At 36.7% G+C, this 19,086-nt stretch overlaps 1 protein-coding gene across 1 annotated transcript; it reads right to left on the bottom strand.

Moving 5' to 3' along the window:
• Positions 1-52: 52 nt before the first annotated feature.
• Positions 53-19,057, bottom strand: LOC139946893 (translocation protein SEC63 homolog). Its single transcript, XM_071944660.1, has 22 exons — positions 18,887-19,057; positions 16,941-17,046; positions 16,604-16,718; positions 15,000-15,112; positions 14,213-14,274; positions 13,672-13,730; positions 13,238-13,288; positions 12,964-13,072; positions 12,319-12,413; positions 10,608-10,746; positions 10,229-10,321; positions 9,637-9,767; positions 9,376-9,428; positions 8,924-9,018; positions 8,615-8,697; positions 8,006-8,083; positions 6,813-7,028; positions 6,076-6,164; positions 4,617-4,758; positions 3,885-3,983; positions 3,150-3,251; positions 53-2,771 (listed from the first exon to the last, which is right to left on the bottom strand). The coding sequence occupies exons 1-22, from the start codon at positions 19,005-19,007 to the stop codon at positions 2,634-2,636; spliced, it is 2,289 nt and encodes a 762-aa protein (XP_071800761.1). The 5' UTR covers positions 19,008-19,057; the 3' UTR covers positions 53-2,633.
• Between the last annotated feature and the right edge of the window lie 29 nt (positions 19,058-19,086).

Here is a 19,086-nt window from a genome sequence, read left to right as displayed (position 1 = left end):
ATATTCAACGAACAAAGACTAATTTCAAATGACAACAAGATTTCACACTCTATTATTGGAAGCGTGCTCATTTATTTTCTTCATTAATAATTCATGGGGAAGGAAGCTTACATCAAAACATCAAGTGTGTTATACAATCATTATCCAGAAAAATAAAAAGTTACAAGTATATTTTGACTAGTACAATATTATTAATTAATTGCTAAGAATTAAGGATGAAACATGAGCTCAGCAATTTCACAGTTATGAAGGAACACAACTAATGTGGCAAAAAAGTTTTGAAAGATTGAAAACATTGAAATGAAAACATTATTGATTGAAGCATTATAATTTATACTGATAGTGGGTCAGAAATTAAACTGATTACATTTTAGGACTTCACTGTCCTAACTTACACAATCGATAACCGATAAATACTTAAAAGCAGCTTATGAGACACATAGATCAGATTGGGATACTTTGAAACACAAGGTGGCAGCAGACTTAAATACCAGGTAAATTTCAGTTGTTTGCACAGTTTTGAGCGTGCACGCATTTCTAAGAACAATTCTGTTACCTGGTAAAACCTGCAGTCACCTATTGCCAACAGTAGCTTATTAAATTAACATCTATTTCACAGAATTCCTTATCTCTAAGAAATTCTCACTGATAATCCCCGTTTTGTTGATAATAAATACCTTAAAAAACATGTTACTTTTAACTAATGCCACAATTGGATAAAACAGCAAAGACTCCTTCCCCAAGCTAACAAAGTATAACCTTGCACACCTCATTCTTAAATAGGTACAATTCTTTATGTTCATGTGATAATCATCACAATTATAGGGTTTCAGAAAAAACTATAGTATTTAATGGACACTCAAACGTGCTGAAGGCAAGTAAGTATTAATTGGGTTTATTGTCAAGCATCTTTTCCTATCATTTTGTTGGGTAAAAGTCAATTACAGAATGCCATATTCACTACAAAACAGTCTCACCAGTGTTTGTTGGCAAGTTAACCTGAACAGCATTTGTGATTTCTATTAATATAACAGATGCTCAAACGATGCTTCACTGTTGGTTGTATACCCAAAATCAAAGCCCATTTTCACTTATGATTAAAAGTCAAGAGACATTGAAAATTTTACGCATTGCTAGTTAAACATTATACATACATTTAGATCATCATTATTTAAAAAAATGCTTCAAAATATTATCATAACTTTATATGGGTTTTGACTTTGACAAATTTGAAACCCAAAACTTGATTAACAAGGGATGTACAATACAGCAGTCCTACCATCTTCATACACTCAGTAGACATCAAATATAGATTTATGTAAGACCAGTACATCTGGTACATGTTTGGATGTTTTCTAAAACAACAATTTCCTTTGGGTCAAACTCTATGGACTAATAAAGTAAACAAGCTCAAAATACAGTTTCAACACAACATACTCCCAAAAATAGTCATACATATTTTAATTTACATAGAAGACACAAGTTGTCAAGATAATTGCAGCTTCGTTGCAGTAATTGTTTTTTTTAGATTAAATTTGTTTTTGAATGGTATTCACAAAAACCATCAATAAGAAATGTCAAACTGACATGAAGAAAAAAATCTGCCGGGAAAAACCAAATAAAATCTGAAATCATCTAAAGTACTACTTTTCACCTGGACTATTCTAAAATGACTAATCATCATACATTTATCTGTTTGGAAAGGATTGTGATGAATCTCCTCTTCTGCTGTCCAATATAAACCTACCCTCTCCTGCTGTCCAATATAAACCTACCCAATCTACATGTATTCCACAAATCATGACACACTGCCAGTCCATTGGTAAGCTTAAAATAACTGGAACCATCCCTAAAGCCCAATTTCATACACCCTGCAAATATGAATGCGAAGTGAACTTTATTTTTACATCACAAATTCAAAACGAATAATTTGCAACAGTTCAGTTGTGCGAAACATTTGCTACGAAAACAGCCCTGTAACGAAAATTTGCTTTGCATTCGCAGGAAGTATGAACCATGCTTTATTGTCTCCCTTAGGAGCGTCCTCGCTGCAGTCAAACACCCAGGGCTAAGAGCCTGGTTTATTTCATCATCACACCTCATAATGACACTAACTCAATCCTTAAATCCAATGTCCTCATAAGGGTCATCATAACACAGTGTTAAACAGCACTTTGGGTTGAAATGGCAGCAATAAAGATGACTGTTACGGTACAAAACATGACAGTGTTTTCCGTCTCCTACATTATAACAGAACATTTACAACCTAAAATGGATAGAAGGCATATAGCGCATTTTCAACCCCAGAGCCTAAATAAAGCATTTTATACATGCAGGATAGGTCTGTAACTTTTAGACATAGAACTTATGCATTGATGTCATCCACTCATTCAGCCACCATCTTAGAGGTAAAACCATGACGAAGCAATCAAAACGTACAGATTTGTATGCGCAACACACAGGTTCGGCCAATGAACAGCTGCTGTTCTAACTCTACTCTAGGTGAGGGCGCCCTACTGGTATGACATCATGTGGATAAGGTCTATTGGTGTCAAGTATTGATGTTTTCTTTAGGAATGAAGACAAACATGATGAGGATGTAGGTTGTCGTCATTTGGGAGGTTGTTCTCCATCTATTCTTCATCACTACCTTCATCATCGGTGGTATAATCAGAAACATCACTATCTCCTTCCTCTTCTTTATCTTCATCATCTGAGATGTCCCATTGAGGATGCATCTCTTCTACCTTCTTGGCTTCTTTCACATCCACCTTGGAGGAAATCAGAATTTGATTATAATGCAATCAGCAATCAGTTTGTTTACATCTCTATGGAAGTTAAGGGCACGGCCCAATTTCATAGAGCTGCTTAAGCAATAAAAGTGGCTAAGCACAACAAAATTATGCTCACCAGAATAATGTTACCAACTAAAACACCATTTTACATGTTCAAAATGTAACTGGTAACCTGCTTATTGAAAAATGTAAGGCAATACTTTCTGCTTAAGCAGCTCTATGAAATCGGGGCCAGATTTCAACCCAACATTCTAGAAAGCAGGCAACTTTTAGAGGGTCTACTCCTATTTGAGGGGCTTTCTTTATCCATATTAGTGAAGAGAGTAATGAATGAGTATTTAATGCTACGCTTACTTTGATTGATTTGATGTAATCCAGATCTAGATAGCAGTCAGAGCGAACACAGAGCTGGTATTGATACAACCCTTTAACAGGTGCAGGGAACTTCAACTCGATCTAAGGGAGGAAAAGATCAATTGTAACGACTCAAATAAATGTTTCAAAAGACTGTCTGAATAAGCACTTTACACTTCAGGCTAGGCAACTAAGGCATACAAAAAAATGTTATGTTGGCGTAACCCGACCTACCCTAAAAATATGGCCGACCCTGGATATTTTTATTTTTTCAAGGGAAGAAATTTAATGATTTAAATCTATTAAAGACATATAAATAAAATAATTTTCATCAAGAGGTTAAAAATATACTATTTGTTGTGTGTTTTCTTTTGTTATTGTGTTAAACAATTAGAAAACATGTAATTTTCGTTGCTGCGAGGAAAAAAATAAGAAAAAAATCCCTACCCACCTACCCTAACATATTCTTATTTATGCCTAAGGTAGGATTTGAACTCGCAACCTGCACATTCCAAAGCATATATCTTAGCCACTACACAACTGTAAGTCCCTTATTACTACATTAATTATGTTTTGCCTCTGCTATATAGCACTTGTTGTTATACTGTGCTTTGTTAATATTTGTGCAAATTTATGGTCAACCTGGGCCAATTAATGGAAAGATTGTCCAATATTTGTGCACAGAAACGTTAAGCTAATTTGCACCTAGGTATTTGATACGATTTGTATACTTACATCTTTTTCATCAACAAGGTCATAAATCATCTGAGGTAAAGTGATAATACGATGTGTCTTCCTATCAGCTAGGTAGATCCACCACCATTCCTGCTTTACCTGGTGATAAATAATAAAGGAATGTTAGTCTAAGGCTTTGTATGAACTGAGGGTTTTGGGCTAAGGAAGTGTTGGGCTATGTCTGTGGCAGTTGGCTGAATCAATGTTGAAGTATTTGTAGGATTAGAAACTCTGCATGGTTGAAATACAACATAGTAAGGTTTGCAGTAACACCCTGTAATGATAATCTGTAAATGAGTTGGGGTGGTTCTGAAAAGAACCGCTGGTTTCAATTTGACGCTTCAATCAGTATGCTCTGATCATCTTCTTTTCAGAACCACTCCAACTCATTTAGAGATTATCATTACATGCTGTTACCACAAACCTTACTATATCGTTGTAGTATTTGAAAATACCTGCCTCTAGTCACAGCAAAATGTCAATGCCTTGATTTCACTGCAAGTGATATTTGCGCTAACACCAGACTACTTTTATCATAGCCTAATCTGATTCTCAGAACCTAGAGTGAACGATACTGTAGATGATCAAGCTCTAGTTCCCAGTAGTAACAAAGTTGAACAGACAATATAACACAATCTCTGAGTGGTCCATGTAACTAGAACCATCACTCTGACAGTCACAACATTCTAATGTGCTTCACAATCTACAGGACACACAATGATAATATCTTACCTCCGGGAAGTATGGACAATGGACCTCATGAGAAGTCTTAGATGTTCCTTCTAGAACTTTCTCTTTCCTTGTGATCCCAGACTGTAACCTTTCCCATTCTTCTTCCTCTTGCTCTCCACCATCGCTGCTGTTATTATCATCACTGTCATGGCAACAGAGAGATACAAATATGCTATTAATATCCCCTTTATTATCATCACTGTCATGGCAACAGAGGGATACAAATATGCTATTAATATCTTCCTTTATTATCATCACTGCCATGGCAACAGATAGATACAAATATGCTATTAATATCTTCCTTTATTATCATCACTGTCATGGCAACAGAGGGATACAAATATGCTATTAATATCTTCCTTTATTATCATCACTGTCATGGCAACAGAGAGATACAAATATGCTATTAATATCTTCCTTTATTATCATCACTGTCATGGCAACAGAGAGATACAAATATGCTATTAATATCTTCCTTTATTATCATCACTGTCATGGCAACAGAGAGATACAAATATGCTATTAATATCTTCCTTTATTATCATCACTGTCATGGCAACAGAGAGATACAAATATGCTATTAATATCTTCCTTTATTATCATCACTGTCATGGCAACAGAGAGATACAAATATGCTATTAATATCTTCCTTTATTATCATCACTGTCACGGCAACAGAGAGATACAAATATGCTATTAATATCTTCTCTTGGTAAAAAATGATTTCTTCTGATTTTAAAGTTAGGCTGTGTCCAAAACGGTGACAGCTGGGGCTAGATTAGCCCACCTGCCAGTGTTAAATAAAAGGCAGACGTGCGCCATCACACATTGCCTTAAAGGCAGTGGACTTTATTGTTAATTACTCAAAATAATTATTAGCATAAAACCTTACTTGGTAACGAGTAATGGGGAGAGGTTGATAGTATAAAACATTGTGTGAAACGGCTCCCTCTGAAGTAACGTAGTTTTTGAGAAATAAGTAATTTTCCACGAATTTGATTTCGAGACCTCAGATTTAGAATTTGAGGTCTTGAAATCAAGCGTTTGAAAGCACAAAACTTTGTGTGACAAGGGTGTTTTTTCTTCCATTTTTTTCTCGCAACTTTGACAACCGTTTGAGCTCAAATTTTCATAAGTTTGTTATTTTATGCATTTGTTGAGATACACCAAGCGGGAAGACTAGTCTTTGATAATTACCAATCGTGTCCAGTGTCTTTAAAAACCGTCACCATCTAAAATGAATACTCAACCATGTTAGTCACTGTTGAACTCCTTGAATCCGACATGCACTTCCGGAAAGAATACACAACAAACGATCATTCTTCTTTGGCGTCAAGGCGTATCAACAAAACTCAAAATTTATTTTGCATAACATCTCAACTATAGATGCAAACACTTATAAGCAAATTGGTGAACTTGTTGACAAAAAAAAATCTAAGGGTAAGTTTTACAAACTGACCTTGAATGTTTACTGTTATCCTCCTGTTCATTGTCACTTTCACTTCCACTGTCACCCGAGTCTTTATTGGGATCCAGCTCCTGGATAGCCTGAATACAAAAACATCAGATTCATCTTCATTAATTTTGGAGTAGTTTTGATAAATTTTAATAAGTCATAATTTTTTTTTTTTTTTTTAAAGGACAATGATTTTCAATTCGATTCTCAGTAAAGATCATGAATTTTTTTCTTCAATTCTAGTTATAGTTCCACATCTATACACATCTCTTAATATTTATCATAATTTTTGTCCAAAATGAGGCTATGGGCGCAAGTCTGCCACCACTTGCAGTGCTGCGCCTTTAGCCTCGTTTTGGGTTAGATTGTGACGAACCTCATGCATAAATATTAAGAGAGGCGTATGGAACCTGAAAAGAGTATGCTGTAATAGTATTTATCTGTGCGTATCTGCGTTCAGGCAATCTGTGTACACTGCCTTTTTAACTCTAAGAAAATCCAATACCACATGGTAACTCAAAACCCAAAGTTGGACTCTGATTATGGTGGTATGCCTGATCTCATGTTAAGGGAGCACAGCACAGTCCTTAGTCCAACAGAATCAAACAAAACACGCAGTTGGATTTCAATGGGTTGGGGTGGTTAAGGTTGATGAACCAACATTGGAATATTCTTTCCCTAAGTGAATCCATATAGCCGTATGGAAACTCAGTGCAATATTATTCTGGGCAACAACCTACCCCTTTAGTATTATTGCTAACATGGTTAGCGGCTCCTTTGCCATTGTGTTGAGGTGATTCCTCCGCTGCTTTCAGTGCTGCTGCTGCGGCTGCTTTCTTAGTAGCCTGCTTCTTCTGGGCTTTGTTCTTAGCTCCTCCTCCTCCTCCTTTGTTCTTTTTTCTTCTGTGTTTCTCCCAAACATGAGTCTTGGGTTTGTGTGGTACTGGTGAATCAGTCTGATGAGGAATGCAACATGAATCATCAACAACTCAAGATTTGATTGCAGTCAAGTTGGTGTCAACATGAAATATTGGTTTTTGTTATTCACTCGATTCTTCAGACAGTCAAATCTGTAAATCAAAATTAGCCGACTTGCTCAAATATACTTTGCATCGGGGATAAAGAATATTAATTTTTGTTTTTACCCATACACCAATGTGTGTTAGCACTGTATACTCAGTACTTTCCCGAGTCCTGTAAAAAAATATCACAGGCATGTAAACTCGGGTTGGATTCTAACCCACGACCCTTGCAATTCTAGAGCAGTGTCTTACCAACTTGACTACCAAGGTTGCCCGGTAGGTAGAGACAGTTTGAATCCTATGTTTTGGCAGCGGGTACCTGCAAATTTAACATCTCTTATATCGTTGCGGTACCCACTGCCAAAACATAGGATTCAAACTGCCTCCAGCTACCGGGCAACCTTTGTAGTCTAGTTGGTAAGACACTGCTCTAGAATTGCAAGGGTCGTGGGTTCGAATCCCACCCGAGTAACATGCCTGTGATTTTTATTTTTCACAGGACTCGGGAAAGTACTGAATATACAGTGCTAACACACATCGGTGTATGGGTAAAACCAAAATTAATATTCTTTATCCCGGATGCAAATCTAACATCTCTTATAAAATATACTTATCACATAAGAGAGATTTATGTACTCTTTCCAACAGTACACAGTTTGTTGGGATATGTTTATTTGCAAAGCAGTTAATAATGAGTGTTTCTTGAAATGCAGTAATAAAGCCCTCAATGGGCTTAGCCAGGATTGGTTTTCATGTTCTGTGACAAGTCAGGTGGATATGGGGTATGCGTGTTAACAACAACCCTCGTCAATCTAAATTAAAAAGTTGCAATTGAGAAAGTTGAAGATCTTGTTTGTGAAGTCTAACTTGAAGATTTAGTTCTTATCAAGACAATTAGGTTCTAGTCTTACTTTATCTTCATCTAATGTGTCTTCTACAACAGCGTCTTCCACAGCATCTACTGGATCATTGCTTTCATCATCCAACACCTACATAGAAAACAAGAAAAACACTCATCACTTTATTACTAGTGTAACAAGCCAACACAAAACTTGCATTCTATTCTCTTTGTGCACGGTGCCACAGGCCTAGAGTTACACACAGGCCACGGAGGCCATGGCTTCAGTGCCCCTGGTCTTGGCCTTTGTGCCCCTTCAAAAGTTTTCCCTTTGCAAAAAATGAAAATGGCCTTGCCCTTTCTAAGAAGAAATTCCAGGCCTGGTGCCAATGAAGTACTCATTAACCCTTGAGTCCCTAGGCCAAATTGGCCACAGGTGACCTAAACCTTCCACTATCCCCCATTCCACATTCACTGGTACTCCACAACAAACTGGACCAAGGTAAGATTGGTATACCTTAGCAATCGTTATTCACTACAGTTCTTAATCATCTGAAATCAGACGACACCGGATTTTGAAGGGTTAGGGTTAATAGAAACTTAAAAACTCCATAATCCTGAGGATTCAATCTGTGTTCCTGATATAATTTGTGAAAATGTAAGTATTTCCATGGTAACTGACCTGAAATGTGCCTCTCCTCAGGGTGACTGTGGCCGTTACCAAAGACCCTGCAGTTATCGACTTCTTGTCCTCATCAGCAAGAACTAAATAAATCATCAAAAAAAAACAATCACAAGTCAGTTAAATCCAAACACAATTGTCTCATCAAATGGCAGACGGAGATTTTCTCAAAGGACATAAATAATAAGTTTATAAAATAATTGCCACTTGGGATGACACATAATGAGTAACATTTTGTTGGGATAGTAGGTTTTGATTATTAAAGTGCCAATAGTTGGGAATAACAAAATGTTACTCAATTATTGTTACCTTCTAGCTCCACATCTGCATCCAATTTGGGCAGTGACTTCAAGACGTTCAGAATGTCCTGATATTGCTTCTCATGAAGATGACGAAGAATGTTCCTGCAAGAAACAAATTTATGGATCAACAATAAACCATTGCTGTAAATAAAGACCAATCAGTCAATCACTCAATAAGTCAATCAATTTCTAAGGTGCCAGTCTAATGGTCATTACTCATAGCACCCTACAGTAAGCTCTCGTAAAAAAGGTAGGACTTATTTTGAAAATGGCTTTTGCAGAAGATTGTCTGACGTTGGGGAAAATGTTTGTCCAAATCCTAGGTGCAGCTACAGTAAAGGAAGGATCCCTCATATGCGTTTACTTCTTTGAATGCAAAGACTGAAGTTTGGGAACAGGGAGTTTAGTTTTGGACCTGCAGTTTAATTCATCTTGATTGTTTTCTTTATTTACTCTTACCTTCTATCGGCATCCTTCATTTTGACGAACTGACTAATGGCTTTAATGTGGCGCTGGAAAGATAACAGATATAGAAAATTAGCTGAATCTCTGATGCAGCAGGAACATGCATCTCCATTGTAAGTATGGATGATAACAAAGGTTGATGAGTTGAATACTTATTACAATCAAATTGTTGAGTATTTAGAAACAGGTTTGAAGGGCCAAAGTTGACAGCTTGAGAAAATACAATAACAAGATTTTGCTGAATCCAAACTGTACCTTTTTTCGCAGTGTATCTTCATTAAAATGTGGCAGTTGTAGTAGAGGTGTTTTGTCCCAGCAAGCTTGGACAATCATTGGGCTCTGACGCATCAGGAACTCTATGGACTCAAGACGAGGCTCTTTAGCCACTAATAAAAAAATAACAAATTACAATCATTTATAAAATGCACCATGAACACTGCAGCCATAGCAATAACAACAAATCTAATGCCTTGCTCCTGTAAATTAAAAAGTTCTAAGCACAGTTGCTTATGACAGAAATTATTTGAATAGAAATAGTCTGCCAAGCAATTTGCACCATTTGATACAGCTGTTTATCAGACTTAAATCTTTCCCTGAACCATTGCAAATGGGTGCACAGATTGCTAATCATTCACAACAACAACCTCAACCCTAACAGGTGCCTCATTAACTCCCGGGTGAAGAGAAGCAATTACAGTAAAGTGTCTTTCTCAAAGACACAAGAGTCATGACCAGAATTCAAACCAAAGTGCACGTTCACTTTGCCACAAAGCACTCCGTTATGAAGTATAACAATTCAAACAGGCTCTGGTATTATTTTGGCAACCCTTGATATAAGCCTTCTTACCTCTGCCATAGTTTTTCCATGTGACAAGCTGAGAGGCAGTATTGATCATTTCTTGAATCAACTGCGGACATTTGCTGACGATGTACTTCTTGTCTGTAACCAATCAAAGCAAAACATTAGGGTAAGATGTTCACACTAACAGTGTTGTAAGCAAGAAGGTTGTAACGTAGATGTCACAAGCCATGTCCAAGTTCATTTATGGTAATTTAATCAATTAGTAAAACAGCTAGACAATAAACTACATGTGGTAAGTGTGAGTTTCAGTTCTTCAAATGGCTGAATGAAAGGAGTAATAATGTTTAGGTGCCACAAGCATCATTCAAGTTGTGAATAAGTTACAAATAGGTGCATTATCAAAGTTTGATTTGAGGTGACTTACCAACATCCAGAGTTTCTAGTGGGAGTTCAGTCCTAGCTAAGTGAGCATAGAGAAGAATCCTTGCTTTACGGCTGTATGGATACACAAAGGGTTTCTCCTTACTCTTCTTCCCATACTCGCTGTCAAATTCACGCATCAGCTAAACACACATCACAAAACAGTTATGTCATGTACATCCTTATAGTCAAGTCATCTCAAATTAAAACTCTCCTACTCTGTGTAACATTTCCACTAAGTTGACCCACCATTTAAAACCATTCAGCAGCAAGGGTTGTGTATGGTGGCACAACTAGGCATGGAACTAACTGTGTACATATCATATTGCAGAGTGGTCTAGTTTATGCGCCTTACAAAACATTGCATTACAGTAGGAGGGTTGACAGTGTGCTGTATAGATATACATTCACCACATCATATACCAGGCTTATACAGTTTATTTATCATTCAAAACCACAGTGGATGACATTTAGTGGTTGAAATGTAGGAGGGTTGACTATGTGCTGCATTGATACATTCAACACATGATATCATATTGCAAGAAGACATACTTCAGCTATCATTCCAAACCACAGTGGATGACATTTAGTGATCAGACAGTAGGAGGGTTGACTATGTGCTGCATTGATACATTCAACACATATCATATTGCAGGAAGACATACTTCATCTATCATTCCAAACCACAGTGGATGACATTTAATGATCAGACAGTAGGAGGGTTGACTATGTACTGCATTGATACATTCAACACATGATATCATATTGCAAGAAGACATACTTCAGCTATCATTCCAAACCACAGTGGATGACATTTAGTGATCAGACAGTAGGAGGGTTGACTATGTGCTGCATTGATACATTCAACACATATCATATTGCAGGAAGACATACTTCATCCATCATTCCAAACCACAGTGGATGACATTTAATGATCAGACAGTAGGAGGGTTGACTATGTACTGCATTGATACATTCAATACATAATAATAATAATAATAAGACTTGTAATGCGCACATATCCACCCTGCTGGGTGTTCAAGGCGCAGTAAAAACCAAAAACAAAACAAAAACAAAACACAACACAAAGAAAAACAGACACAACAAAATTAGTCATTGAAAACCTGTGACATAAGATAAGTTTTGAGAAGAGACTTGAATTTTGCGGTACTAACACAAGATCGAAGATTAAGTGGTAGAGAGTTCCAGATGCGTGGGGCGGCTGAAGAAAAAGACCTGTCACCCCATGAGTGTCGAGACTTGGGTTCAATGAGGAGAAGCATGGAACTTGATCGAAGATTCCTTGATGGAGTGTAAACTTGAAGCAGTTCAGAAATATAGTGGGGAGCCTTGCCATTTAGAGCTTTGTGGACAATGGACATGATATCATATTGCAGGAAGACCTACTTCTACTTCATCTATCATTCCAAACCACAGTGAATGACATTGAAAGGACAAACAGCACAAGGAGGGTTAATAGATATGTAGTATAACTACAATCTATTGTATCAGAGGTATGCTAAACTCACAAGCCTTATGAAGGACAGTGCTTAGTAGACGATACCCTTGAAGAAATGACAACAGAAACATTAAGGACCATAAATTCACTCAAGTCTTCTCTCTTAAAGCTTTTAAATGCTACAAACTGGAGAATAAAATTGTCATTCAACATAAGACTGTGTGAGTTTGGGTTAGATGGAATTGTAAGCGCTTACCGGAGGAAGTTCTTCATTGTCACTCGGCCGAAGCACAATCTCACTGTTATGCTTCTCCTCAAACTCAAAAGATCCTGATAATATCATCAAAGCTCCTGAAGAAAAATACAGACAACTCAAGTCATACAACAAGGCATTATCAAAAGGGAAAATCCATTTAAAATCAAACAATGACAGATCAAAATAACTATAGCTCATATATATTCATGATCAAGAGTTGAATTCTAACTAGGCCATTCACCATCACAGGCCAGATGCTATTTGAGCTGTTTACCAAGCTTGGCACGCATATTCATGAACAAAGAAAACACACATACACTAAAGCAGAAACAAACAATACTGTCCTATGGGATGCACGAACAACATTCTACTATGAGCGCACTTTCTGCCCTAGCCAGCCAAGTACAAATAAAAAGATGCATCGCATTACTTCTAAACGTCAATCTGCTAGAGAAAATAGTGGACAATAAAGATGCACTACAATAAAAGAAAACATCAGGGTTCAATTCAGGTGGACAATCGATATAAGCTCTCCTCATGGGTATAGGAAGTTGACAGATTAGTTTGTCATCTTCCAATACCTCAAGGAGCTGATACCAATTGTTCATCCTCAAACCATGTTATATTTGTAGAAATACAGCTTACTTTTAAGATTCAAGCATGGTGTCTTGTAGATGAAGTGAAGAAAGAGTTGAGATGTATCAAGAAGTACTTCAACTGCACTGTAACGAATAGAGCGATACCACCATGTACCCTGGAAGAAAGTGTATATCAGACATACAAACATCAACAAAGATTCAAGATTGGATCCAGCTTGAGGGTGAAAACTCAACACATTTTGTCTCACTAAATATTTAGACAAACTACCTCAGCTTGAACCTTAATAAAAATGTTAGAAGATTTATGAATTAAAACTCACCACAGCAATGGGTAAGATAACCATTATCGCTAATCCATATGCACCAAGTACCTAATATCCAAAGAAGAAAAACAAGTTATATTAGAACATACAGCTCTGTGTTGCAGTCACTTTGTGGACATTCCGTTCTTTTTTACACTGAAGAAAGATCATATTCTTTGCAAACAGAATATTGCCCCAAAATTACATTTAAAGAAGTAACAAAAAAGAAAAGCATTTTTTACAAGGTAGAAAACTTAATATTTTATACATAGTGTTTCAAAACCTATCCTTATGTGGACTTCATTTGTTCTCATGTCCACAGTTCAGATGTAGTTCTTACCCAATCACACAAATTGAAGGTAACAATGCTGGTATAAATGCAGAGTGTCTGAAATCAATTTCCCTTAACATAACACTGAATTATAAATAAATAAGGCTTGTGACTACATTACCAGAATGGAGTTATTTTGATCCACAACCCATGCTGGCAAAGCAATTCCAAAACTGGTAGCTGAAATCAAAAGATAAAACGCTTATATAAGACACAAACAGAAAGTATATGGTCAACAGTGTATAACACAATTACTAAAATGGTGATGAAGATACATTTTACTTTGCCTACACTTGAAGACAGATATATGGTGAAGAATATGGAGTGGCAAATCAAAAGAAAATGAACTTCAGTTCTGGTCTTGTCAGAGTGTGGGTTCAGGTCCTGGCTAAGATACTTGTGTCATTGACATCTAACCATAAGTCCTCTGCATCTCTTCTGTAATGCATGTAAAAGAACCCAGTACACTTGATTTGTTGCATGGTTGGTGGTAGATTGCAACCACATCACCTTATAAACCCTTTCAAAGTGCTTTATAGACTGGTCTCACAATTCTCATCATTCAAACTTAACCCCATCAATAAAGTAAGAAGCGCTTTGTATAAGAACTTACGAGGGTGGAAAGTTAAATGGACTGGATAAACTAGTCTAGTTGCACTCACCTGTAGGGCCATCAGGATTGCCATACTTCTCCCAGTTTTCTCTTGATTCATCATCTGTTAATCTACATCAAGGAGGATGAAATTATGTTACAATTATGGCAAGTTTAAAGGTCTGGGGTCGATTTCACAAAGAGTTAGGACTGGTCCTAACTTAGGACCAGTCCTAAGAGATATCAAAAACGTACAGCTAGTCCTAAGTTAGGACTAGTAACTCGTCCTAACTTGAGATAAGACTAGTCCTAACTCTTTGTGAAATCAACCCCTGGTTTTGGTGATAAAAAACCACTACCAGTCATTCGAAGATGAGTTGCCCATACTGCCATAGCGAAAGCCTAAGCAAAATAAATATCAAATAAAATAGGTTTGTTGCATGAACAGACTAGTCATGTTAGAAAACAGAGAAGTGTCACTTTTGATCCTTTCAAAACATGACAGTTGATACAGAGAGCTTGGGCAATGACGAGGGCTATACTTGAGTGAGACTAGTAAATAAGTTAATCAGTTAATAATTAAACTACTAAGCTGTGTACTTAGACTGACGTACTTAATTATGCAACACTGATGGTTTCAACTCAGACATGCTGGATATAACACCTTCTTGAAAAACCTTCGTTACATTGAACCTGTGCACTATATCACACATAATAAATGGTCTACATAAGTTATGCTTAATCCTTAACTGGTCATCTCAAAACACTGTGGCTAACATTTCTCCAAACATCATCACACAATAGTTTTCTCACAGTTTAGATAAATACGTCATGACAGAAAGCTGAAAGTATCTTACGCTGCGTATGCCTTGGCTATTCTCATAAACTCCACTGGATCTCCTCCTTTATCAGGATGTTTGGTCTTAGTCAGGAGACGGTACTTCCTCTTAATCTCTGCTTGTGTTACCCCCTGAATAGAAGAGAAATACATCTGGATTAAAACCATCCTACTATCCATACCAACCCATACCTCATTATGGCACAACAGTGGCATTTTAAGGCACTAGTTCTGGGCGAATAGTGAAATTTTGTTATTCGGATACCGCTGGCCAACTATCCGAAATTAACTGGATATTCGAATAGTTTTTTTCGCCGCTAGAGGGCGCTATTAAAAAAAATATATATATATTATTAGTTTTAGACAGTGTCACTCGGTTCATTCATAAAAATGACCGGATCTAATTTAAAGATGGCGATTTTTTCTTTTGATCGTGATTGACTCTACGTGAAGGAAAAACTTTTGTAATCTTTGAACAAAATACGTCGGAAATGTCATTGTTTTAACTCTTCACAGAGGTGAGCATAGTTAAATACTTAATTTATGCTGTTTTATGCTGTCTTAATAGAAGTTTCATAAGGATTCAGATAAAACATTCATATCAGTTGTCGCCCGGCATCCGCGGATATTCGGATATTAAAGAATATCCGGTTACTTGGTTGTAATTACAGAACTATCTGGTTTATAAATAGGTATTCGCGCCCTATACGGATATACGGTTAAGAAAAAAAGGCATTCGTGGTTACAGATAGGAAAACCTATTCGCCATTAACCGGATATTCGAATAATTCGCCCAGGCCTATAAGGCACACAGAGTAAAGCTACTGCTCAAGGTTCTTCATTGAGAGTGTTAAATTGGAGAAGCCATGAGCCGTGCACAACTGCAATGGAATTGGGGGCAACTATTGGAAGAGATAAGGTTCTCAACCTCAGTCAGTTTCTGCAGTGGCAATCTGTGGTACTGATGGATCACATGCAAACACAATGACAGGAAAGTATAAGAGTTAAATCACTGCTTGGTGTGTACCATGTGGGAGATTTTGAGGCTTCTTGGTGTATAAACCTATAGGAGGGTTAACAGTTATCTCCATTGACCCATTCAAACAGTAGATACTTACAAAGATAAATACACCTTTCTTTAACATTATTTAAGGATTAACGACTTAGGATTCAAAGGATTGAAACTAAGGTCATTAGCTTGGCGTAACGTGTGCATAATGGTTTGATAAGCATAGAGAGAACTCTAGATATGAAACTCATTGATAAGGCTGAAAGGGAAGGTGTCACCCACAATTCAAAAGTCCAGTTACACGATACAGACAGGAATATTTGTTCTTATTGGTAGCCTTCGCAATTCTGTCATCCATCGCAAATACTCGGTACGCGCATAATAGGCATGGAATGAGGTGCATGCTGGTTTAGCCAGCGATCAAGTTTGATCGCTAACTAGACAAGCACAATTCTCATCCAACAGTTAGGGCATGCCAAATGGGTACTTGCCAAAAGGTCTGTAACAATGAAACAGACATTTTTTCAAGGAAGTGTTAATACATACTACATATAAATATAATAACGACGAGTCATAAATAGTCATGAGTAATTTTGATAATTGAGAAAACTTACTCGGTCGAGTTCCAAGATGTCATATGGATCATATTCCACATGATCTCGTTCCACTTGAGATGCCCGGACTGCAAGATATATGAACAATACCCAAGCGCCAAATAACAAACCCCACCTACAGGAATGGAAAAAAACTTAGTTCAAACTTAACTTAATTTTATGTTCATGGTAATCAAGCACATGTAATTTTACTAAGAACAAAATAGTCTAAATGCAAACATAAAATGCCAGATAATCCAACAAATTATTGAAATTTCAATAAACAGGGTCGTTACCATAGATATGTCTATGCCAGCTGCTTGATTTTAACACAATACTTGACATCAATGCAACTTACTTCAGAAGATGTCGAAGTTTCTGAGTGGGTTTCTTTGCCTGGAGTTTGGCTTTCTTGACCAGGCAGGGATGACATTGGCATTGTTTCTTGAGCTTCTCTGGATCATCTGATGAAAAACAAAAAATAGCATTAACAATCATTGAACAGTTTACAAACAAACAATGTTAATAGTTATCCGTTATTTTCCATATTCCTTCTACCACTTTTGATATAATAGAGTCCATCTATATTGACAGCTCCTAGCAGCATGCAACCCATCACATCAAGTACAGACTTCAGAGTAAAAATTGCCTGATGAACCATGATTGATGTTCCTTTGTCCTTAGTTTTTGTTCCCTTATACTACATGTAGATTATGTATAAAATAAAACTTCAGACTAATCATTGACAGATTCAGCATATAGATAGTTGCTCTCAAAACACCATGATTGTTCATTGAACTCACAAATGTGTAACCGTCTAACCAAACTACATATTGTGGTCCTTTTGTGTTGAAAAGATTTGCTATATGGTGCATTTAGGCTAACTTGTTGAACTTTAAAGCCATTGGACCCTTTCGGTACAGGAAAAAAAAAAAAAAGTTCACAGATTTACAAATAATTTACAGGGTTTACAGAAGGTAATGGTGAAAGACTTCTCTTGAAATATTAGTCCATGAAATGCTTTACTTTTTGAGAAAACGGTAAAACAATATAAATTCTCGTTAGCGAGAATTACGGATTTGTTATAAACACATGTCATAACATCGCGAAGCGCGCGAAAACAGGAGTGGGTTTTCCCGTTATTTTCTCCCGACTCCGATGTCCGATTGAGCCTAAATTTCCACAGGATTGTCATTTTATATATTAGTTGTGATACACGAAGTGTGGGACTTGGACAATACTGTTTACCGAAAGTGTAACATGGCTTTAAGTGAAATTCTTTAATTTCCGTTACATACATTTTTTTTAAACTTGAAGTTGTTTCTTTAGTTTTTTGTCATACAATTACCTTTGACACAAGTGAACTGTCTGCCTCCACAATTAACCTTTCTAATTTTGCAATCTCATTGCAAAATAATCTCACAAATAGAGGCATAGTTGTGGGGGTATTATCCCCCCCCCCAAAAAAAAAAGTACCAAAATTTTCTATAAACCTTTGCCTCATATTGTTAAACTTGTTTGAATTTTAAATTTGATTGATTTATTTGTTATGTTAGAAAAACAATTTCGGGAAAAAAAGTGACGATAATAAAATCAATTTATGCGCACAAAAGTATTTTTTTGAACCTCAGATTTCTGAACGAAATCTCAACTCAACCAACCAGGATAAAATAAACCACTGTGTAGGTGTGGCTCTCGTCAATTAGTTTTCTTACACTGAAGTGATTGATAGATATGTTGCAAGTGAGAAGTTAAAAAAACATCAACTAGCGTTTAGGTTAATAGTTAGGTTCATGAAAATTCTGGTAATTTATTCAAAATATTTTCTTTATGTGTAGTGTTAACTGATTAATTACACCATTGAAGATCAAATCCGTGCTCTTCCTAGAAGATTTGGTTATCGAACTATGTATTTATGAAAATTATTTATATTAAATATGAAATGTCAAGAAATGATTTAGCCCCACTTGTGTGGCCAAGACCAAGGACAGCTGGATTCAGCTATCCTTGACCACACAAGTGTGGCTAGAAATAAAATGACTATACTAAAAAAAAAAAACTAAAAGTAGGCCCTAAACAATAACTAAATGACAGGTTGCCAGTTTCTGGCAGAAAACACACATGAAATTGGCATGGTTTCTCAATCAATTTATGTTGATTATGAATACCAGATGGACGGAGAAGAGTGTCATGCCAATCAGCAGCAGACCAGAGTTGGGCAGTAGTAAGATAAAACTTCACTTGTCACCATTTTTTATATTTCATCCAAAAAAAACACTTATATTAGTCGCATTTCATACTCACCTTTCTTTTGCTTAGAAGGCCACAAGTAATATGTAAGTGGGAACAGAAACAAGGCATAGAAAGAAACAAGAAAATAGAGAGAAGTGCCACCCGATTCGTCGTACTCAAACTGGGCAGACATCTTGCACGACAGATGCGTAAAGTAGGAATGGTGGTTTACGTGCGGTTACTTCTTTTGCATGTATGTACACATGCATCTA

The sequence above is a fragment of the Asterias amurensis genome, chromosome 14, assembly GCF_032118995.1.
Source record: "Asterias amurensis chromosome 14, ASM3211899v1".
In the NCBI taxonomy this organism is placed as follows: domain Eukaryota; kingdom Metazoa; phylum Echinodermata; class Asteroidea; order Forcipulatida; family Asteriidae; genus Asterias; species Asterias amurensis.
The sequence above is the reverse complement of the archived record's forward strand: the minus strand, read 5'-3'. Positions and strand labels throughout refer to the sequence as shown.